The 24,173-nt window shown below is 46.3% G+C and overlaps 2 protein-coding genes across 6 annotated transcripts in view; one reads left to right on the forward strand and one right to left on the reverse strand.

Moving 5' to 3' along the window:
• The first annotated feature begins 1,998 nt into the window (after positions 1-1,998).
• Positions 1,999-24,173, forward strand: part of PDZK1 (PDZ domain containing 1) — a 35,811-nt gene continuing 13,636 nt past the window's right edge. Inside the window, exons 1-4 of one of the 4 annotated variants that reach the window (XM_010374458.2) lie at positions 1,999-2,195; positions 2,793-2,876; positions 21,336-21,547; positions 22,319-22,568. In XM_010374458.2, the coding sequence (XP_010372760.1) occupies positions 21,338-21,547; positions 22,319-22,568 (460 nt within the window). In that variant the 5' untranslated portion in view covers positions 1,999-2,195; positions 2,793-2,876; positions 21,336-21,337. Of the gene's footprint in view, positions 2,196-2,792; positions 2,877-19,289; positions 19,309-21,335; positions 21,548-22,318; positions 22,569-24,173 lie in introns of those variants that run through there. The other 3 variants (XM_030935506.1, XM_030935504.1, XM_030935505.1) reach the window with 3 other exon arrangements.
• Positions 21,543-24,173, reverse strand: part of GPR89A (G protein-coupled receptor 89A) — a 76,163-nt gene continuing 73,532 nt past the window's right edge. The window contains exons 13-14 of one of the 2 annotated variants that reach the window (XR_004058702.1): positions 23,262-23,460; positions 21,543-21,710 (exon numbers count right to left, since the gene is read on the reverse strand). Coding sequence is in view for 1 of the 2 variants with exons in the window: in XM_030935507.1 (XP_030791367.1) it covers positions 23,452-23,460 (9 nt within the window). In the remaining variant the exon portion in view is untranslated. Of the gene's footprint in view, positions 21,711-22,855; positions 23,461-24,173 lie in introns of those variants that run through there. The other variant, XM_030935507.1, reaches the window with a different exon arrangement.

Here is a 24,173-nt window from a genome sequence, read left to right on the forward strand (position 1 = left end):
CTTAACGCCACTGAATTGTATACTCAAAATGATTAGAATGGTAATTTTTTTGTTACGAATATTTTACCACAATTTAATTTTTTTTTTTTTTTTGAGACAGGGTCTCACTCTGTAGTCCAGGCTGGCATGTAGTGGCATGATCGTGGCTCACTGCAGCCTTGACCTCGCAGGCTCAATCAATCCTCCTGCCTCAGTCTCCTGAGTAGCTGGGACTATAGGTGTGCACCACCACTCCCAGCTATTTTTGTATTTTCTGTAGAGATGGGGTTTCACCATGTTGCCCAGGCTGGTCTCAAACTCCTGGACTCAAGCATTCCTCCCACCTCAACCTCCCAAAGTGCTGAGATTATAGGCATGAGCCACTGTGCCCAGCCAATTTTTTAAAAATTGAAGTGGAGAGATCAAAGCTTCTTGACCAGATTGCTCAGGTGTGCCACATGTAGGTTATTGGCATGCCAAGATATTGATCCCTTCCACTTTTGAATAGATCATGCAGAGCTGAGCACAGCTGAAATCCTCAGGCAGGTCACTTCTAGCCTTGAAGAGCTTCTTCTTACTCCAGTGTGCTATACACATATTGTAATGTTTAAAATTTCAATATAATTTAATTATTATTTATACAGAATTAGTGCATGAAACAAAAATGCCTAGCTCAATAATTAATCTTAAATACCTGTGTAACCTTCACTTAGCTCAAGAACTAGAATCTTGCCAGTATACCAGAAGTTAGGGTCATGTGTTACCACCTAACCGGGAATCCCCCAAAGTTCTGACCTATATTTGGACATTATGTAAATGGAATCCTAGTATGAAAACAAATGAACTATGGCTACTCACAGCAACATGAGTGAACCTCACAAACATCATATTGAATGAAATAAACCAGATACAAAAGGAATACACCAGGCCTGTAATCCCAGCACTTTGGGAGGCCAAGGCGGGAGGATCACTTGAGGTCAGGAGTTCGAGACCAGCCTGGCCAACATGGTGAAACCCTGTCTGTACTAAAAATACAAAAAAATTAGTCAGGCATGGTGGTGGGCGCTTATAATCCCAGCTACTCGGGAGGCGGAGGCAGGAGAATCACTTGAACTCAGGAAGCAGATGTTGCAGTGAGCTGAGATTGCACCACTGCATTTCAGTCTGGGCAGCAGAGTGAGACTCCAGCTCAAAAAACACAAAAAACAAAAAACAAAAAAACTCACAATTTTAAAAAATTTCTAAAAACCATACAATAACAACTATTTATACGTGATGAAGGTAAGTGAGGCCCAGAGTGCTAAAACTGAATTACTTTGGATCAAACACCTGGGAAACGGTGGCATCAGAATTGAACTCAGGTGTTCTTTCTTTCTTTCTTTCTTTGGAGACAGGGTCTCCCTCTGTCATTGAGGCTAGAGTTCAGCAGCATGATCACGGCTCACTGCACCTCTGCCTCTCCATCAAGTGATCCTCCCACTTCAGCCTCCAGAGTAGCTGGGACTACAGGCATGTACCACCATGCCTGGCGTTTTTTTAACCTTTTGTAGAGATAGGGTTTCACCAGGTGGCCTGGGCTGGTCTCGAACTCTTGAGCTCAGGCAATCTGCCTGCTTCGACCTCACAAAGTGCTGGGATTACAGTGAACTCAGGTGTTCTGATCCTAAATCCAGATTTTCCCATTCTGCCTTCTGCTTTGAAAGATATAGAGGAGGCCAAGAGGGCTTAGCCCCGAGGTGGAGGAAGATAAGCTGGTATGAGGAAGCCGCTCAGTGTCATTTTAAACCGTTTATCCACTGGCTCAGGTCATGTCTTTGTTGGGGGCCAAGCCAAGGCCCAGCAAAGACAAATGGCCTTTGCAGTGTGGGTGGAAGAGGGGTGAGGTCACCCAGTCCTCGGCCTGTGGTTTGCTTTGCCTGAGTGCCGGGAGCAATCTCTTGCCCTGATTTGCAGTGTGGGCTGAGGATCCAGGTCAGTGAGAAGGCCAGTGCTAGAACTGTCTGTGGGTGCTGCTGATAGGAATCAGCTGCTGATCGCGGCTAGGGCTGGGGGCTGAGCACACCGGCACCAGCCTACTTCTCGGGCAGCAAGGCAGCAGGATGGAGGGGTTTGTAAAAATGTCTTCTGCCTACCCTGCTGGGCTTGCCTGAGAGACTCTGAGTGTATGAAGGGAAGACAATTATCACTAGGCTGGAGAACAGAAAGAGCGCCGTCAGGTGAGAAAGAGAAGAAAAAAAGAGAGGGGAGAGAGTGGATAAGAAGGAAGCCTGGGACATAAGAGCAAGGGCTTTGTTTGCTAAACTCCTAGGGAGCACACAAGTGAGAATCCAGGGCGGAGGGAAGCAGGATGGGTGCCCTGAACGCTTGGCCGCATTTCCTGGGGCTTACTGGCCTCCTGGGTGGGAGTATTACAGGCTACTGCTCCTTGAGGAGGCCTCAGTGATTGAGGATGCTCCTGTATGAGTCTCGGCCCCGACCCCGGGATAGGGGACTGGAGGACCCTAACAGGATTGGGGGTTGGTTGGGTGTGACCAAGGCATCTGCCAAAGGGAGAGTACCAAGGAAAGTGGAAGCACCTCCTCCCTGGCTGTCCTTCGCCCCCTCTCTCCTCCTTGTTCTCTGGGAGTGTCTGGCAAGCAGCAGCCTCCCTGCAGGGCCAGGCAGGTGGGCCAGAGCATTTGGTTTGCTGAGGTTTGTCAGGTTTTCCAGCTCAGGGCCCAGCCAGCTGGCAGGAAGCAGGACAGAGGTCACTTGAATTCAGACCACATGTCCCTGTTAAATACATTAGCTTTTAAATCAACCTTTGTTCAAAGTCCAGTGAGTTGCAAGCCTAGTGCTCACCTGCAGAGACAGAATTCCTGATCGAACGAACAGAGCCGCTCCTCTTCCATCTCCAGGTAAGAACTGCTCGTGTCCTTGAGGGCGCTGGCCACTGGGGCCTGAATTACCTTCTTTCTTTTCCTTTTCCCTTTCTCTTTTTCCAAGCCAGTAGCTGGCTGTCTAGGGCAGAGAAGAATCCCATGGGGAGGGAGCCAGGCCCCTTTGGCGGTGGTTGGGGGTGAGGGATGATCCACACTCTGAGATTCTTTCTGCTGGAGAGGCCCCTCACCCTTGCAGGCTACGGTCTGCTTCACAAAGAAATTGGCAAGCCGATCTCAGAAAAAGCTTTCCCTGGGTTGTACGGGGGTTTGATGTGCAGCCAAAGGGAATGAGACAACCGACTTCACAGGTAACCAGGCGGATACGCCCAGGACCTTCCTACTGGTACAGGGCCCTTGGGTAGCAGAAAAGACTCTTCTGGAAGCAGCCCTTAAAGGATGCAGCCTAACTTAGCTTGCCCACTTGATAATAAAAGCAGGCATCTTTCCTCTCTGTATTACATTGCAGCACTAAGACATGAGAAAAACCAGTGAAATTTCCAGGCTGGCTGAATTTTAAAGCATACATTCCCCAGACTCTCACCTTTGGCATTTCTAAGTCTCCAGGTCTTGTGTGAATCGAAAGATCTTTATTTGAAAACTCTCCCAGATCATTCTGATCAGTGCAGGTAGGTTTGGGAACCACTAGTAGTTTATTTATTAAGCAGAAGACTCATGAGACTTAAATATGACACTCATCTAAGGGTTCACTCACTATGAAGACTCCTGGTCTGGGTTGGATCCAGCTATGAAGATTTGGGGGTTGGCTCTGAGAAACACATTCTTCTTTATTTACTAAAATCTCTGCAATGTGTCACCAGGGCAGCTTTCAGTCTTGTACCCAGAAGGCAAGAGGGGATAGCGGGGACTGCCTCAGGCCATGATTGTCCAGTCATCTGAAGTCTGCAGCAAATTACTCAGGGTCTTTGAATTTCTGTGTTATGACAGTAATTTGTGCTTATCTTTGACTTTTGTATGTTCTTTGCACCATAGGGTGTGAAGTTGCTGGTAATGATGTCTTATATTCATAGACCACTGACTAGGCAGCTACTTCTCACCCAGGTGAAAGAACACAGGACTAGAATACAAATCATCAGAGTTTTGATTCAGTTGCTAGTGACAGGCCATTAGACAAACTACTCAGCCAGCTGGAGGCTCAATTTCATTATCGATCAAGTGAAGGCCTGTCATTTTTTCCCCAAGAGTGTACTGAAAATAAAATTGTAAGTACAAATGTGTGGTCAGGCATGGTGGCTCATGCCTGTAATCCCAGCACTTTGGGAGGCCCAAGCAGGAGGATCACTTGAGGCCAGGAGTTCCAGACCAGCCTCGGCAATGAAGTGAGACCCCGTCTCTACAAAAAGTAATAATTAATCCTGCGTGGTGGCATGTGTCTGTGGTGTCAGCTACTTGGGAGGCTGAAATGGAAGGGTTGCTTGAGCCCAGGAGGTTGAGGCTACAGTGAGCCATGATTGCACCACTGCACTCCAACCTGGGTGACAGAGTGAGACCCTGTCTCAAAAACAAAAAAAACTATGAATGTGTTAAAAACACAACTTAAGATGCCTAGATTTCAAATGTGTATATTGAAAGTCTCTATAGAATAGTAAGAAGAAACAAATTGCAGTCAGTTGGGAAACCTTGTCCTAGTCTTTTAATCTCATTGAGCTTCTGTTTGCTCACTGACAAATAAGAAGTTGAGACCAGATCATCGTTAATGTCTTTTTCAGTTGGCCAAGTATAAGGTAGATCCTGGAGCCTTGGAGGGTAGCTCCTTGTCATCTGGGTATGAATTCAAATGTCACCTCCCAGGAAGGACTTTCTAAAACAGCCTCCCATCTCCATGCCACCAGTATCTCTATCATTCATAGCATGTACCATCAGAAATCATCTCATTTTGGCCAGGTGCAGTGGCTCATGTCTGTAATCCCAGCACTTTGGGAGGCCGAGGCAGGTGGATCATCTGAGGTCAGGAGTTCGAGACCAGCCTGGCCAACATGGTGAACCCCCCCATCTCTACTAAAAATACAAAAATTAGCCAGGCATGGTGCCACACGTCTGTAGTCCCAGCTACTTGGGAGGCTGAGGCAGGAGAATTGCTTAAACCTGGGAGGCGGAGGTTGCAGTGAGCCAAGATTGTGCCATTGCACCCCAGCCTGGGTGACAGAGTGAGACTCCATCTCGAGAAAAAAAAAAAAATCATCTCTTTGACTTGTCACCTTTGCCAGATGTTAAGCTTCAAGACTGCAGGGATCTTATCATTTGTGTTACTTGCTGTATTACCAGCCCCTTGAGCACTACCTGGCACAAACACATTTGCATAAATGGAATTGGTGTGGCAGGGAAGGAGCTGGAAGAATAGATGCAGATGGTGATGACTTTGATAAGGTGTTCCTCAGGAAAGGAGGTTGAAGGACTCCAACACTCTCTCAGGGCATCTGAAGCCCAGGGTCTAATCATGTGGGAATGGGTTTTTCTGGTCACATCTTAGTGAAATGATTCTTGCATTCGTTGCATAGGGATGCGATGAGAGTGGCAAGCTGGAGCTGGACGTGTTTTCCTCAAGATCTCAGCAACTTCTTTCTTTGGTTCTTCATGAGGGACTGCCCAGATTTCCTTAATCTCTTTGCCTGGTGGGTATCATGGCTAAGTGATTAAGAAAATGAGCATTGGGATTGGAAACCTGCACTCTAGATCAGACTGACTTTTACTCTCTAAGCTTCTATTTCCTCATCAGTCAAATGGGCATATTAGAATCTAGTTCCAGAAGTTACGAGGGTTAAACGAATGCACATAGTGCCTAGCACATCTTAAGTGCTATTGAGATAATCTTCAGACAGCTTTGCTATTACATGATCCCCGGAAATGAAGGAACCCAGGGAATGGCAGGAGTTTTGATAAGTAGAAAAGATAGCCCTAGCCCACTTAGTGGCAACTAGAGTAGGTTTGCTGTTGGTCTGAGGTGGTCACTGGTTTCTTGAGTTGCCAAGCCTTGTTGGAGGCACAGATAGTCAGCATTCATAAAGCTGCATAAAACCACGGGGTCCCACTGGGGACGTGAAACTAAATGATCCAGAAAAGCCCGTGGGCTTTCCACCAGTTGTATTGAATACAAACTTGATGGTGTGAAAATACAGAAAGGGGCTGTGGTGCCTGCTCTTAAGAAAGCTTATCTTGGCTGGGCCTGATGGCTCACGCCTGTAATCCCAGCACTTTTGGAGGCTGAGGAGGGTGGATCACTTGAGGTCAGGAGTTTGAGACCAGCCTGGCCAACATAGTGAAACCCCATCTCTACTAAAAACACAAAAAGTAGCCGGGTGTGGTGGCGGGCACCTGCAATCCCAGCTTCTCAGGAGGCTGAGGCAGAATTGCTTGAATCCAGGAGGCCGAGGTTGCAGTGAGCCAAGATTGCACCACTGTACTCTAGCCTGGGCCACAAGAGCGAGATTCCGTTCCCCTGCCACGCGCGCGCACACACACACACACACACACACACACACACACACACAAAGCTTATCTTGCTGGGGACACACGACATGGACCCTGAAGCTCCTCTATAGTCTACTGGATTGAGTCCGGGGTGCTTCACAGTCTAACCTACTTCTTTTTTTTCAACATGTAACTGTGTTCTGACCTTCCTGAACCATTCGCCATTCTGGGAACGCATCTCGTGCTGTTCCTTCTGCCTGGGATGGCTTCCTCTTCCCAGTCTGACTACACGTATTTCCAGAATACATTCTACACCTCAGGCTTGGGAGGCAGGGTAGATGGTGGAAGGAATCCAGACTCAACTGGGTTTGAATCTAGACTCTGCTTATCCAAATAGCCAGGGGAAACCAAGTTAACTTTTCAGAGTCTCTTTTCTTTTTCCTTGTAAAATGGCCCATTAGGATTGAATCAGAACCCACAAAAAGTACCTAGGCTAATGCTAGTAGGAGCTCAATAAATACATATAACAATAAGAAAGCCTTTGTATTTAAATATTCCAGCACCCACACCATTGTTCAGCAGTTATACTTCATAGCTCTCCCCGCTGGACTCTGGGCTCTTTCAGGGCAGGATGGTAGCTCTTCTGGATTGAACCCTGATACCTGCCTCACAGCAGGTGTTTGTTACATAGAACTTGTTAAGTATATGAGCAATAACTGAAATTCAGAAGATGAAATGATACCTTCAGACTGTGGTGGTCATGGAAGGGTTCGTATATAATCTAAAATTTCAACTGAGCCTTGAAAATGGTAGGTCTTAAATTTGTTCACTTGGAAAAAATGTTTACTTAGCACTTACTGTGAATAAGTAGTCAGAAGTGGGGAAGGGATTCCAGGCAGAGCATGGGGCATGAGCAAAGGGCAGGCTCGTGTGGGTGACCATGCATAGACCATTTGGGGCTTGCTGAGGAGCTGGGGGCCTGAGGTACGGCTGGATTATGGTGAGCCTCAGTGCCTGAGCAAGAAACTTGAACTTCTTTCCCTTGAGTGATTTTTTTTTTTTTTTTTTTTTAGAATATAGTATAAAACCAGGGTCAGAAAGTTTGTCTTGAGGCAGGACTCTTGTAGTAGTTTAGATATACCAAAAAAAAAGTGAGGGGGGTAGAAATGCAAGTTCAAAAAGTCATGTAACACTAAATGTCGATTTGGGGAAAACCCTTGTCTCAGCTGACCCTCAGGATGGTTGAGCTATTTTCAGGTACTAGTTCTATCAGCAGCGTGAGGATGTCCTCTCTCTGTGGGTACCTCTGTTTCCACACAATATTGGCTCCATCCCTCTCCCAACTCACAGAACTCTTAGAGAAGCAATCCAACTGTGAAAGGCCTTGAACTCCAGCCCAGAGTCTCGCCATATAGGATGAAGTATTGTTTATGGTGGCTGGGGGTAGGGAAGGTACTTAGTATCAACAGGCCAAATGAACTTTGAGATAAGTAGATTCCATTCTTGATCATAAATGAGAAATAAAAACTACTCAGTGGGTCTGTGATCACTCTTCTCCAGATAATTCTCAATGGAATAGATTTCATTGATTTCCCACATTTGAAAGTTCTCTCTGGCTAAGACCAGTAACTATCACAATGGGAAAGTACACTAAGCAAGTACATATTTTAGAGCCCTGCTTCTCCTTCTATTTTTGATATTAATTATTTGAAGTAAATACACTTGAGTATTTGAATTTCCATATGCCTTGCTTTTCAAAGGAGAAATCCAGGCAGCCTTAAATATGATCTGCATAATAATATAGGATCTGTTCTAGGTAAAATATATTTGAAGAAGGGTGAAATTGAGTTGTCTTTATCTCTTCCTTGCTAGAGACATCAGTCAGTACCAGCTCAGATACAGCAGGACATTTTCCTTATGCTGTTGGAAGGAATGGCATGTGCCAAGGCTCTGTGGTAGACTCTGAAGGAGGCCAGCCATGGCTGGTGTGAGGCATGAAGTCTTGGAGTCAGGGCTGATGCCTGTAAGGAATTCTCAGCCTGTCTATAGTTGCTGACTTAACATTGCACAGTCTCCACCAACTGTATTTTCCTAACAAAAGTCTAGTGGGTTTGTTTTCTTCTTTCTTGTTACACAGATGCATACAAGTGCTGCAAGAACAGCATTCCTCAAAGTGCACACTGTGGTCAAGCGTCCTGAGAAGGCTGCTTTTTTCTTGCTGAAGTTCAGAATGTTTTATAGGCAAGCGTGGAGTTCAGTGGAAAGTAAATAATGTCTAGGTTGAATGTTGCCAGAGAGACCCTGCCGTTTCTTTTCCTCATCCCTCAATGAAACAGAAATAACTTACTCTATGGTTTCACACTAGATTATACAATCAGGTACCCTTCCACAGTCAAAGCAATTAGGGTTAAACATTCCTCACCAGCAGTCCTGCTAAGTGATTTTTTTGAGATGGAGTCTTGCTCTGTTGCCCAGTCTGGAGTGCAGTGGCATGATCTTGGCTCACTGCAACCTTCACCTCCTGGGTTCAAGCAATTCTCCTGTCTCAGCCTCCTGAGTAGCTGGGACCACAGGCGTGTGCCACCACATCCAGCTAATTTTTGTACTTTTAGTATAGATGGGGTTTCACCATATTGGTCAGGCTGGTCTCGAACTCCTGACCTCAGGTGATCCACTCCCAAAGTGCTGGGATTACAGGCGTGAGCCACCGTGCCTGGCCCCTGCTAAGGTTTTAGGGTTTAGTGTTTTCATGGATTGCGTGTTGGCTACATAAGTGCCTTGTGGGGAGAGGCTCTTGGTGTGATACTGACTGCATAATTGATTCCTGATTACTATTAGATAAGGTGATGGTGGGTTCGGGTGTAGATGACTATATTTTTGGAATAATCCTGCCACTTCTAAGTCCCAGACCTTGGAATATGAGCAGAGATGACAGTACCTGGGCTCTTTCTTTCCTGATGGTAGTTCATTGCGTCTGGCCATCGCTGGTGACAGCCCCCTTCATTCCAGCTCTGTGCTCCTTGTAAATCTAGAAATCCTCACATCCTACACTTACGGGTTTGTTTGAGATGGAGTCTTGCTCTGTCACCCATGCTGGAGTGAGTGGTGCAATCTCGGCTCACTATAACCTCCATCTCTCGGGTTCAAGCGATGCCTGTGCCTCAGCCTCCTGAGTAGCTGCGATTACAGGCATGCACTACCATGCCCAGCTAATTTACTTATTTATTTTATTTATTTATTTTTATTGAGACAGAGTTTCACTTGTTGCCCAGGCTGGAGTGTAATGTCACAATCTTGGCTCACTGCAACCTCTGCCTCCAGTTCAAGTGATTCTCCTGCCTCAGACTCCTGAGTAGCTGCGATTACAGACGCCCACCACCATGCCTGGCTAAATTTTGTATTTTTAGTAGAGACGGTGTTTTGCCAAGTTGGCCAGGCTGGTCTCAAACTCCTGACCTCAGATGATCTGCCTGCCTTGGCCTCCCAAAGTGCTGGGATTACAGGCATGAGCCACTGCCCCTGGCCTTTAGTTTTTATTTTTTGAGGCATAGTCTCATTCTGTCACCCAGGCTGGAGTGCAGTGGAGCAATCTCGGCTCACTGCAACCTCTGCCTCCCGGGTTCAAGCAATTCTCCTGCCTCAGCCTCCAGAGTAGCTGGGATTATAGGTGCCTGTCATCACACCTGGCTTATTTTTTTTTTTTTTTTTGTATTTTTAGTAGAGACGAGGTTTCATCACATTGGCCAGGCTGGTCTTGAACTCCTGACCTTAAGTAATTCACCAGTCTCGGACTCCCAAAGTGCTGGGATTATGGGCGTGAGCCACTGCACCCAGCCTACTCTTACGTTTTAAAAACATGTTAAGCCCCAATTTAGGGTAAAAGTTACCACTTTCCTTTTCTATTCTTGATGTATATTACTGTGAGAAAAAATAAACTTGCTGCTCCACGTTTATTATATTTATATTTTTAACCTAAGTTATTTCTTAGACATTTTAATTCAATTCATTGACTCTTTGTAGTGAACTAATGTTGTGGCCATTAGTTCACTGCCTTAGTTCACAAGCCTTAGTTCACCGCCAGCTCGGGGGCTCCATTCTGTTTTGGTTTACATAGAACTTCTTTTAAGTTTGAAATAGCTGTCAGTTTTTTTTTTAATGGGGACATTTTATGTAAACCTAGATTTCCAGAGTCTCTTGAAAACTGAAAGGTGGCATGCTGGCCTCCTCTTCCTCATGCAGTTGTCTTCTCTTGAAGAGCAGCTGTTCCTCCGTCCCCTCCTGGCCACCTTCACTGATTTACCTGTTTCACCCTAGAGACTATTTTTCTGTGGTACTTTTGCTCCATATTCTCCAAGTTCCTGATTTTTGTCAACTATTTCATAGGAGAGATTGATGCTGAGGTAAGTGACCTTGTTTTCTTCTTTATCCCATTTTTTTCTACTTCTCTCCTGCCCCCGGAGAAGATCATCAAGGATCATCAAGGCTAATCCCAGTTTTCATGTTCTCCATATCATCTCTTGATACAGAAACATGCCGATCATTTCCTTAATGTTAAAAATAAAAACATCCAGGCCGGGTGCAGTGGCTCATGCCTGTAATCCCAGCACTTTGGGAGGCTGGGGCAGGCAGACCATGAAGTCAGGAGTTTGAGACCAGCCTGACCAACATGGTGAAACCCCGTCTCTACTAAAAAAAAAAAAAAAAAAAAAAAAAAAAAGCTGGGCGTGTTGGCATGCACCTGTAATCCCAACTACTCAGGAGGCTGAGCAGGAGAATTGCTTGAATCTGGGAGGCAGAGGTTGCAGTGAACTGAGATTGTACCACTGTACTCCAGCCTGGGTGACAGAGCGAGACTCTGTCTCAAAAAATAAAATAAAATAAAAATAAATAAATAAAGCATCCATCAATCCTGCTTTTCCCTCCAGCTGCTACTCCAACTCTCTCATTTATCTCTTCTCAAATGTATCAATATTTGTTACCTCTGTTACTTGGTATCCACTTGCTTCTTAGTGTCTTATCAGGCCCAGACTTCCATTTTCTGAATGTCAGTGGCATTTTCTGTTTTCATTCTCTCTACCTCTTAGCATAATTTGGCATTGTTAACTACCCCATCTTAAAATTCTTTTAGTTTTGATGACACTGAAATTTTGGCATTTTGATTTCTGATTATTCCTTTTTGCTCTCTCTCTCTCTCTCTCTCTTTCTCTCTTCCCTCCCTCCCTCCCTCCCTCTCTCTCTCTCTCTCGCTCCTCCCCCCCCAACTTTAGTTTTTTTGGGATAGGGTCTCACTCTGTTGCCCAGATTGGAGTGCAGTGGTGTGATCTCGGCTTACCACAACCACTGCCTCCCAGGTTCAAGTGATTCTCCTGCCTCAGCCTCCCAAGTAGCTGGGCTTACAGGTGTGTGCCTCCACACCCGGCTAATTCTTGTATTTTTAGTAGAGACAGGGCTTCACCAGTTGGCCAGGCTGGTCTTGAACTCCTGACCTCAAATGATCCACCCACCTCGGCCTCCCAAAGCACTGGGATTACAGGCGTGAGCCACCGCGGCGGCCTTTTTGTTTCATCTTCCTATCACTTAGATATAGGTATTGCACAAGGCTTTATCCTTGGCCCCCCTCCTTTCGTATTCTCATTGATGGGCTTCACGTAGTGCTGCTGTGCAGATGGTCCCAAACCCGGACTCTAGTCCAGCAGCTCCTGAGCTCTAGGTGATGTTCCGTCAAGTCCTCTAATTCAAACCTACCCCAAACTGACGTTGCCATCTCATTCCTCGTGCCTACACCATCTTTTAATGGCATCACATTTCTGCCAGTCACCAGAGCATGAATTCAGTTTCCTTTGACACATTCCCTTTCCAACACACAGCCTGGGTGGGCAGCATTCCTCAGAAGGTGCTAGAGCTGCTGTAATAGAAGACCACAGAAGGCGTGGCTTAAGTAACATTTATTTTCTCACGGTTCTAGAGGCTGGAAGTCCAAGGTGTCAACAGGTTTGTGTCCTTGGAAGCCCCTCTCCTGTCTTCTCCCTGTGTCCTCACATGGCTTTATTCTCTGTGCAAGTGCATCTCTGATGTCTTTTCTTCTTTTCATAAGGGCGCCAGTTCTGTTGAATTAGGGTCCCACCCTCATGACCTCATTTAACCTTAGTTACTTCTTTAAAGTTCCTGTCTCCAAGTATAGTCACATTGGGGATTAGGGCTTCAATGTATGAATTGGAAGTTGGGGGCAAAAATCAGTCTATAATAGAAGGGGAGTTCAGGGCTTGAAGTAGGAAAGCTATCCAGGCTGGTTAGTAGAAAATACTGAGCCAGGGTCATTAGTTCAGGGAAAGTATTCAGCTGGCCCTTGTGGAGAAGCAGGCAGAATAAGTGAGCGTCCAGTGTCCTTACAATGCCTGGACTAAGAGGAGCCCAAAGCACAGTTGTGTTCAAATTGAGCTGTGGCCTCTGAAGACTTAACTGTGCATTTGCCGCTCTGTGACAGGGAAGCTTTCATGACAGCGAAACCAGAACAAAAAAACTACATGCCAGGGGAGCAAGCCGTCATTAGGAAGCGTGGCAGGAGCCTGTGGGCCCTGACACTGACTGGGTGCTGCACACCTGTTGTTCCTCCTGGATACTTGTCATGGTGAGTGTAAAGAAGTGTTTTGGACATCTGTGTTGTCACAGCTGTTCTGTCTGAGATCATCTCTGCATGGAGAAATCTGAGGGAACAAGGCTGAAGAGTTACTACAATGTCAGTTAGTCCTCTCTGTAGTTCCTCAACCTCTGTCACCTTTATTTATTTATTTATTTATTTATTTATTTATTTATTTATTTATTTATTTTTTGAGGCGGAGTCTCGCTCTGTCGACCGGACTGGAGTGCAGTGGCCGGATCTCAGCTCACTGCAAGCTCTGCCTCCCGGGTTCACGCCATTCTCCTGCCTCAGCCTCCCGAGTAGCTGGGACTACAGGCGCCCACCACCTCGCCTGGCTAGTTTTTTTTGTATTTTTTAGTAGAGACGGGGTTTCACCATGTTAGCCAGGATGGTCTCGATCTCCTGACCTCGTGATCCGCCCGTCTCGGCCTCCCAAAGTGCTGGGATTACAGGCTTGAGCCACCGCGCCCGGCCTGTCACCTTCATTCTATTCTGACGGCTGCCATGTGTGTCAGGCCCTTTATCACGTGTGAGTAGGATTTTGAGAACAGCCTCTTCCTTGGCCTCTCTGCAGTGTGTCTTTGCTTGAATCCAGCCTACCTGCCATTCTTGGAACCCAACTCTGATCCTGTTACTCCTCTGCTTAAAAGCCTTGAGTGGTGCCCCTTTCCACCAAGCTAAGGCCAGATCCCTTGGGCTGATATTAATGGCCTTTATAGTCTAATTTGTCACTCATGATTTCCCTTCTGTTGGCTGTCCTTCAACCACATTGGGTTTTAGCTCTTCCTTGACTACACCCAAGCTTTCCCTCTTTCTCTCTCTTTCTCTCTCCCTCTCTCCCCCTCTCTCCCTCTCCCTCTCCCTCTCCCTCTCCTTCCCTCCCTCCCTCCCTCCCTCCTTCCTCTTTTCCCTCCTCTTTGTCTCTTTTAACAGTGTCTCACTCTGTCACCCGGGCTGGAGTGCAGTGGCACTGTCTCGGCTCATTGCAACCTCCGCTTCCTGGGTTGAAGTGATTCTCCTGCCTCAGCCTCCTCAGTAGCCAGGATTACAGGTGCCCACCACCACACCTGGCTAATTTTTGTATTTTTTTGGTAGAGGCAGGGTTTTGCCATGTTGGCCAGGCTGCTCTTGAACTCCTGACCTCAAGTGATCTGCCCACCTCTACCTCCTCCTCCCCAAGTGTTGGGATTACAGGTGTGAGCCACCGCACCTGGCAAACTTTCCCACTTTCATAACATGGTGTCCACACTGTTCTGTGTCTAAAATGGTGTCGTCCTTCTGCACTTGTTGAACTGTCATCCATCTGTTGTTAGGGTTTAAATCAAGTCCTGCCTAATTTTGAAGGTTTCCTTAATTTGTTTCATATTGTAGGTCTTACCTCACTTATACTCTGCTCACAATGATATTTTTCTTTCTTTTTCTTTTCTTTTTCTTTTTCTTTTTTTTTTTTGAGACGGAGTCTTGCTCTGTCACCAGGCTGGAGTACAGTGGTGCGATCTCGGCTCATTGCAACCTCCGACTCTCTGGTTCAAGCGATTCTCCTGCTTCAACCTCCCGAATAGCTGCGACTACAGGCATGTGCCACCACACCCAGCTAATTTTTGTATTTTTAGTAGAGATGGGGTTTCACCATGTTGGCCAGGATGGTCTAGATCTCTTGACCTCATGATCTGCCCTCCTTGGCCTCTCAAAGTGCTGGGATTACAGGTGTGAGCCACCGCACCTGGCCAGTTATTTTTGTTCTAAAACTTTTTCTTAACTCTATGCAACTATAAAGTCTCTTGAGAATAGGGGTGGTGTATAACTTTATCCTATCAACCACTTGACAGTGTTTTGCATATAAGTGAGGGGCAGATGCCTGTGGCATGAACAAATGAAATCAGGTTTGGGTAGTATATCTTCTTGATGCTGAAGTGGAAAATAGAAGGAACTATGTTCATGATCCCAAACAGATTTCACCTGCCCCAGCATGCTAACTGAAGAAGCTAATTGTTTGGGAAAGGGAAGAGATTGGTAGGGAGCAAAGAACTGTGGAGTAAATCTGGCAACCATCACTTTTTCTCCAGGGTTCACAGGATGACAGGTAGGGCCTCAGTCCTGGGTAGATTCTGCCCATAGGGTTGGAGGAGGATGAGGAACGGCCTCAGCTTTTAACGTTGAGGTTTGGGAGGTGGGGAGCAATCCCCTAGACTTAATTCATAGCATAAAGAGCCCATGTGAACTATGAAAGGTTGTTTTATCTGCTTGGTTCTATGCTCACCCAACTCAGAACTAGAACTTGGGGAGGGAGGCACAAGGAACAGATTGCAGGTTGCGACATGCTCCTATCCTGCTGGCTGGGGCACTGATTGTGGGCACACAGGATCCCGAGGACTGCACGGTGTGACCAAGAGCTTCTCCTAATCAGGCTGCCACCTTGGCCTCTCAGGTTGGATAAAGGTGAGCCCAGGGTGGCTGTGATTAGTTCACTCAATCTCGACATTCCTCTGTGACCCATGAGGGAGGGAGTTATCCTGAGGCTGAGGGGAGACAGGAGGAGTCAGAGGCAGCCTAGGGTGATTTTTAAGCTCTAGTTCCTTTGCTCTGGTTTAGGTCTTTTGGTCTGCATTAGACCTGAGGTGGGGCCTAAGCATCGATTTTTCTAAATCTCTACAGGTGATTCTGAGGGGCAGCTAGGATTGAGAATCAAACTTGTAAGGTGATTGCGAGCATTAAATGAGATAATGTGCCATAGAGAGTTTTCAAATGACATGATTTATTATTGCTAGCATCACCTGACACAGTCTACAGAGTTACACAATTTAAGCTAAATTTTTTTTTTTTTTTTTTAGACAGAGTCTCTCTCTGTCGCCCAGGCTGGAGTGCAGTGGCCGGATCTCAGCTCACTGCAAGCTCTGCCTCCTGGGTTCACGCCATTCTCCTACCTCAGCCTCCTGAGTAGCTGGGACTACAGGCACCCACCACCTCGCCCGGCTAGTTTTTTGCATTTTTTAGTAGAGACGGGGTTTCACCGTGTTAGCCAGGATGGTCTCGATCTCCTGACCTCGTGATCTGCCCATCACGGCCTCCCAAAGTGCTGGGATTACAGAAGCTAAATTTTTCTGCTTATTCAGATTAGACAGCTGAAGTCTTTGGGCATGGGTGGACAACTAGGACTGAGGAAATGAAGGAAGATCTTGTTATTCTGCTGACTTCACTCCTCAAGGAGTTGCCATTTATTTTCCTTCTTCAGAAGAAGAATTTATTTACCCCATGGCCCATGTTTTCTCTGGTCTTTAGCAGCTCCAGAATTCCTTTTCTTTTTTTCTTTTTTCTTGAGACGGAGTCTCTATCACCAGGCTAGAGTGCAGTGGCGCGATCTCAGCTCACTGCAAGCTCCGCCTCCCATGTTCAAGTGATTCTCCTGCCTCATGCGCCACCACACCCAGCTAATTTTTTTTTTTTTTTAATTTTAATAGAGACAGGTTTTCACTATGTTGACCAGGATGGTTTCGATCTCCTGACCTCATGATCCGCTTGCCTTGGCCTCCCAAAGTGCTAGAATTATAGGTGTGAGCCACTGTGCCCAGCACAGAATTCCTTTTCTTTCTTCCCTCCTTTTATTTATTTTTTTTTTTTGAGATGGAGTCTCACTCTGTCGCCCAGGCTGGAGTGCACGGGCACAATTTCGGCTCACTGCAACCTCTGGCTCCCAGGTTCAAGCGATTCCCCTGCCCCAGCCTCCCGAGTAGTTGGGATTACAGGTGTGCACCACCATGTCCGGCTAATTTTTGTATTTTTAGTAGAGACGGGGTTTCACCATGTTTGCCAGGCTGGTCTCTAACTCCTGACCTCAGGTGATCCACCCACCTTGGCCTCCTTAAGTGCTGGGATTGCAGGTGTGAGCCACCACACCCGGTCTAGAATTCCTTTTCAAAATAACACCTGGAAGCTTATAGGAGTTACATGAAGAGTGCTCAGGAATAGCTCCCAGCTCAGATTTCCAGCTTTCTGTGCAGAGGAGTTGGTGAGGGTGGTGCTAAGGATCTCATGTATCAATTCTGTTGATGGCTGTCTGGGGGCTGAGAGTCCTTGGCCTGCCTTGGGCTTGGAAGAAGTCACCTAGGTCCCACCAGCTATTTCTTTCCTATGGAAAATAGACCAGTGGCTTTAGTTCTTTCTACTCTGCCACATCCAGAGGTCATACCACCCTCCTTTTCATGGTCATTACCAAACCTTCCTAACTTCTAAAAGCTATTTAATGTTTCTTCTTGACTGTGGCCACATTATTCTCTTCCCTGGCAGCATTAATCTAATCATTTTGGAAAAAAGCAAAGTTAATGGTATAATTAGCTTTTTCATCAATAAAATTGGTGGAAAAAAAAATCTCACTGGCTCTCACCCCCGAGCGGTTCCTGTCTGCCAGCCAACACTTCATTCTCGTTCCCACAGATAAACAACTTTGTTGTCAACTATTGATTTTTCCCCCAGAGCTCAGGAATGGTTATAGCTTTCTTTCATCTCCAGTTTTTTTTTTTTTTTTTTTTTTTTTTTTTTTTATTTTTTATTTTTGAGACAGGGTCTCATTCTGTTGCCCAGGCTGGAGTGGAGTGCAGTGGTGTGATCTCGGCTCACAGCAACCTCTGCCTCCAGGTTCAAGCCATCCTCCCACCTAAGCCTCCTGAGTAGCTGGGACTAAAGGTGTGTACCACCATGTACTTTGGCTGTTTGAACTGGGGAACAAAACCTGCTGGATTTAATGGACTCCAGCTTCAGATGATTGCTACTAATGATAGTCTAGAAATCCATAGGCCTTCACTTCTTCTGTGTCTATCCACCAGAGGGGTCTGATCTCCAGATTTTCTCAGGAGGCAGAAGATGAGGTGGGGTTGAAGAAGTAGGAAAGAGTATCCTTAAATACAAAGATCCTTCCTAATTAGGCCCTGTGTTCCAGAGTCCCAGGCATCCTTATCATGGAGCAATGACAGAGTCTTGCGAAAGAGACATACCCTAGCTCTGAATTAGGGGCCAGAGTAACACCAGGATGTGGACTAGACAGAACCAGTCCTGGAGGTGGACCAGAGCCCAGCTCTCCTGGCTCCTAGATGAATCATCTTTCTGCAAGATGGCAAAGGAAACAAATAGTTTTAGGGTCCCATGTAAGACCAGACTTTTGAGGTTTGGGTCTGCTTTCCCCATTGGTGCAGCTGGGGGTGTAAATATTTAATCAGTCTGGCCTGGGTACATGCAGATGGATGGACAGCGTTATGGATTAACGCTGGATTAACGTAATGACATAATGGATTAACAACGTTAATCCATTAATGGCTGTATGGTGGGGAGTACATAGTGGCAGGAGGCAGTCGGGGGCTTGCAGCAGTAGCTGTTTGCCCACCAGCATGGTAGCATTTCACTATTGGTATAAAGTGGGTTTAATTTTCTGGCTTCAAACAGCCAAAAAAGGAACTGACCCTGAATGCTTAAGGCTTCAAAGCCATAGGTGCAGATCTGAGCGATCACCATCTGGCTGCTTGAAAACTCCAAACAAAAATGTCAACTTGAGATTCTGCCAAGAAACAGTGATTTGTGTTTCCTTGTGTGTCAGGCTCACAGGTCTCCAGTGAGACACAGGAAAACCTTTGTCTCTTCCCCTCTCTCCAAACACAGGGCTGGTTCTCCTAGTGAGGAGGTTTCACTTTCTATCCTTGGCCTACAAACAAAGAGATTAAGAGTTTGTGGTTGGCGCTGCAGAGCGTGAGACTGCTGAATCTTGGGTGTGAGTGCCTTAGAAATAAGCATTCACATGCTGATCACAAACAGCCTCATCTCTTGATGAAAACATAGTATCTGTTGGCCTTATTCTGATTGTAAGGACATATTTTAAATTGTGTAGGATTTGAATGAGGTTCTCCAATAATTACCCCCAAGTTTAAGAGGGCTTCGCATGTTTTGCTTGACATTCTATTTTCTTCACAGCAAGTGTCATTATCTGAAATGATCTTATTCATTTATGTAATTATTGTCTGGTCCTCCCCGTAAAGGACATTGAGACCTCGTCTTTCTTTTCTGATTCTTTTTCTTTTGAGGTCTTTTGGCCCTATGAAATGGAAAGGCGTAGGGATCTACAGGTGAGCTTGGACGTAGATGTGAACTCAAGCTGAAACTGAACTGATGCTCGCAGGTTGGGATCAGCAGAAAGAGGAGTGAAAGGTGAGGGAGCTGGAATGGGCCTGGATGTGACTCAACTCTGGTGATGTCATATTTTCTCCTTTCATCCCAGAGTGGTGTTTTCCTGGCAGCTGGTTATGGCTTTTGATAAGGCAGAGCTGCCTAGCTCTCCCAAGGTGCTGGTGTTGACCACTGGTGAGTGTGGCTTCGCTGTTTTCTTGCCTTGATGCTCGATGGGGAGTTTGTTTGTTTATTTCTTTCATGGCTGCTTAGTCACTTGTGCCACTGGCAGCATGGGCTTCCGACTTTGCGGAGACCGTGTGAGAGGCCTGGTATCGGGCAGTTGAGGCCTTTCTGTCCGATTTGTACGTACGTCTCCATGGGCATGGTCAGGCATGGCTATCTTGAATCATCACAGCATGGCTTCTAGGGTGCATGGAGTACTTTGTCGCCTATTCTCCACCCTCCCCCATATCCTGTATGGTCATCTGTTCTTGTCCCTCCAGGAGGGAAGAGATAGGTGGTTTATTCTGATTTGTAGGTAGGGAACTGTGATGAGAGGAACTTGAGGGCTTGCTCTGCAGGTGGTGTGAAGAGCAGACTCCAGGGCTCTCTCGTGAGCCTTCTGCCTTCTGTATCAGCCTGTTGCTGTTCTGGCCCCTGTTCTTATTCTCCTATAAAAGAAAAAGCTTTCAGCCAGCAGGTGTCAGCGGCACTGGCAGAAGTCTTTCCCTTAATAATAACTGGGTGTTGGAACCCCAGCTGTGGTTTTACACTTGTCCTGTCTTCCTCCTATGGCTCAGGACCTTGCCCCTGCAATGAGGCAACAGGAGGGGCAGGATGAATGGAAATAGAAGCTGCTTCAGACCAGGCATGGTGGCTTATGTCTGTAATTCCAGCACTTTGGGAGCCTGAAGCATGACGATCACTTGAGCCCAGGAGTTTGAGACCAGCCTGGGCACAAAAGGGAGACACTGTCTCTAAAAAAAATTAGTTAGCAGGGCATAGTGGCATGCGCCTTTAGCTCCAGCTATTCAGGAGGCTGAGGTGGGAGGATCGCCTAAGCCCCGGAGTTTGAGGCTGCAGTGAGCGGCGATTGCGCCACTGCACTCCAGCCTGGGTGACAAAGCATTTGGGAGGGAAAGCCCCGACCTAGCCACAGGAATCCCTTTTCTATGGGGCATCTCTGCTGTGCTCTGGCTAGAGACTTCAGGGGCCGGAACAGTCTTTTCTAGTGCATCTCCAACATATTGGACAATCTCTAAGGCCTGGTGTCTCTTTTTTTTTTTTTTGAAACAGAGTCTCAGTCTGTTGCCCAGGCTGGAATGCAGCAGCATGATCTTGGCTCACTGCAATCTCCACCTCCCGGGTTAAAGTGATTCTCCTGCATCAGCCTCCCGAGTAGCTGGGACTACAGGTGCCTGCCACCATGCCCAGCTAATTTTTGTATTTTTAGTAGAGATGGGGTTTCACCATATTGGCCAGGCTGGTCTCAAACTCCTGACCTTGTGATCTGCCCGCCTTGGCCTCCCAAAGTGCTGGGATTATAGGAGTGAACTACTGCGCCTGCCTTTTTTAATGGTTTAAGTTCTTCCTTGTCCTGTCCTACCTCACCAAGCTTCTACTAATCCTTCAGTTCTTGGAAGTGTCATTCCTTCAGGAAGGTTTCTTAATTCTTCCCATCCCGCTCCCTATTCCCAAGACCCTTTGTTATTTTCCCCCTTATCACTGCATTCTTCCTGAGCATGACACTCACCACGTGTGGTTATGGGAATGTAACTATGTTCCCCAATAGGAGAGGCAAGGTATGGGTCCGTCTTGTCTACAGATTTAGCCCTGATTCCTTGAACTTGAAAAGCTCTTCAAATGTTTGAATGAGAGTGGGCTTGTCATAAAGTTTTGGGTTCATGTATTTGGACTTAATTTCTTTAGGTCAGAGGACAAAGAGGAGTTTGGTTGGAGATACTGAAATGGCAGCATCTGTGTCCAGTACCCAGTAAAATATGTGGGTCTGAAACTCTAGTGAAAAGGTTGTCCTTGGGGAAACAGATTTGGAAATCATTAGCAAGTTCTGGAAGGTGTCCTCCTGTGCCCCCAGCGTGTACCCAAGCAGTCTAGATTTGGTGATTGGAAAATAGAATTATAGGAGATGGAGGATGGGGTCCTCACTCCAATTAGTTTCTCTTTTCCATGGATTTATAAATTTTTTTTTTTCATCACAGAAATGACCTCCACCTTCAACCCCCGAGAATGTAAACTGTCCAAGCAAGAAGGGCAAAACTATGGCTTCTTCCTGCGAATTGAGAAGGACACCGAGGGCCACCTGGTCCGGGTGGTTGAGAAGGGTAGCCCAGCAGAGAAGGCTGGCCTTCAGGATGGAGACCGAGTTCTTAGGATCAATGGTGTCTTTGTGGACAAAGAAGAACATACGCAGGTGAATGAGACATTTGGGGCTCCTCTTCCAGGATCTCTTCAGCCCCAACATCTTCTCTGCTGATTATAATTTTGGGGGTCAGTAGAGTTTGGTTCTTTTCTGGCTGCCACTGGCAAGGCAGGACACCTTTATTGCTGTACCTTATGTTGGCCAATCAAGTCTCCTATGAGGAACCAAGAACTGCACACATTACTCTTGGATTTGAATAGCATCAGGTCTAACATGAATTGCATGTTCACTACATACCAAAAATGGTGCTAGGCAATTTTATATTCATTATCTTGTTAAGTCCTCCCTATGACCTTGTGAGGTATATGTTACAATCTCACAGATTAGGTAGCTAAGTACAGACAACTTAGCTTGCTAACATGTTCATGCAGAGGATATATGGGAGAGTCTGGCCTTACCCTATTCTGCCTGACTCCAAAAGCATGCTCTTTTCCTTACACTGTGCTGTCGCCATGCACTCAGGAGGAACGGTTGCAATCTAGGGCAGCGCTCCTCTCTAGAAAGGGGCAGTCCTTGTAAGAAGCCTCTGGGCTGGGGTTGGACCACACTCTATATTCCAGCAGTGCCAGAAGCTCAGCCTAATCTGCACCTGGATCTCAGGAGGGCAGGGATGGAGGTGGCTGAGGAACTACCTGCTTCTACTTGGGTGTCAGGGGTCAACTAGCAGGATCTCCAGGGCCAGATATTGAGCCAGATGGTCAGCATTTCCCTCTGGCAGTTGATAGAGGGTTATTAAAGTTTTTTTTTCTTCTTCCCTCCTAGGTTGTGGATCTGGTCAGAAAGAGTGGGAATTCAGTGACTTTACTAGTTCTGGATGGGGATTCCTATGAGAAAGCAATGAAAACACAGGTGGACTTGAAAGAGTTGGGTCAAAGTCAGAAGGAGCAAGGTTTGAGTGACAATACACTTTCCCCTGTGATGAATGGAGGCGTGCAAACTTGGACCCAGCCCCGGCTCTGCTACCTCGTGAAGCAGGGAGGCAGCTATGGCTTCTCTCTGAAAACTGTCCAAGGTGAGAATTTTTGGGGGGAGTGGGGGGAGGCAGGGGCAGGGCACAGACAACAGGCTTCCAGAACAAAGATGCTATTGGTTAATGACTTTTCTTCTTTTACTTCTCAGTTGCTTTAGACAGTTTGCAACAGCTTTCCTCCCTCCCTCCCTCTCTCCCTCCCTTCCTCCCTGCCCTTTCCCTTGCCTTGCACAGTTGTGCAATCGGGGAGGGACACTGGACAGCAGTGGGGGTGGGGGGGGGGGGCACTGGGCACTCCTGTCCCTGAGTGTTTGTCAGGCTGACACTTGAAGACTCTGAGGTCAGGGGGTCAGAGGGTTGATGCTTCTAGCCCTCTTAGGGTGAAAATGAAGGGGAGAATGAGGAATAAGAGGCAAGAAAAATGAGATTTTTCATAATAGCTACTTTTGAGTAAGATTGGTGTCTTTTTTTAATCTGGGTGCCCAGATAGTCATTCATTTATTCAACAAATTCTTGAGCACCTACTGATGTGCCAGGCACTGTTACCTTTGCTGAGAATACTGCAAAAATCTCCACCGTCCTGTAACATTTTGATAGTATCCTCAGCTGTGGCTCAGCCCCACCTGTTCTGAGGTGCATCTTTGAGCTCTAAGCGGTATAGAGTGATTTGAGAAACCCTGACCATCAGGAAGCACTAGAAGTTCTGTTTCTAGAATTTCAGAGGTGCAGACTAACCTGTGTTCAGTTGACCATGGCTCTGGGGTATTGGTTGGAACCAGAGGGGCTGTGTTAGCTAGTCGGTTCCTTCTTGAACGTTGCCTCTGCCCATATTCTTTCTGGGGCTGGAGAAGCACTGGTGGTAGGTCATGATTTGGCAAGTGGTACAGCAGCAGACCAGTGGTAAATTCACAATAGTTTATGAGGCTTATTTAACCTGTACCAAGAGATGGAAACTCGCGATAAGGGGTATTTCTCAGGTTGGTCAGCTATTAAACACAGTGGTGTGGGTAGTCAAAGGAAGCTTGGCACATCTTCGAAGCCTATTATCAGTAAAGTGGTAAAAAAAAAAAAGAGAAAATCATAATTCAGATTCTACTCATCTGGCTCGTGTGCTAACGCACATGGTGAACAGTTTAGGTTAGCTTTATGAGGAAAATGGTTTCTTCATGACAAATATATAACAAGGTGGCAGAAGAAATGCTGAATGTTTAGGGAAGCAGAATTTAAGTTACTGTCATTCCTTACAAGTGATTTAGGTAGTCATTAGCAAGCGATCCCTTGCCTAGGTTGAAATACAGGAGTCCCCCCTTATCCTGTTTTGCTTTCCATCGTTTCAGTTACCTTACCTGCAGGCAACTGTGGTCTGAAAATATTAAATGTAGAATTCCATACATAATGTTTGCATTGTGAACCATTATGAGTAGGGTAATGAAATCTTGTGCTGTCCTGCCCCGTCTTGGACATGAATCCTCTGTTTGTCTAGCATCTCTGTGTGGTATGTGCTTACTTGCCTGTTAGTCTTACTACTTACTACTCAGTTATCAGGTCAACTGTTGCAGTATTAAAGTATTGTGTTCAAATAATCCTTATTTTGCTTAATAATGGCCCAGCACAGAAAGAAAAATATCACATGTTCTCATATGTGGG

This window comes from Rhinopithecus roxellana, chromosome 8, assembly GCF_007565055.1.
Source record: "Rhinopithecus roxellana isolate Shanxi Qingling chromosome 8, ASM756505v1, whole genome shotgun sequence".
NCBI lineage: Eukaryota > Metazoa > Chordata > Mammalia > Primates > Cercopithecidae > Rhinopithecus > Rhinopithecus roxellana.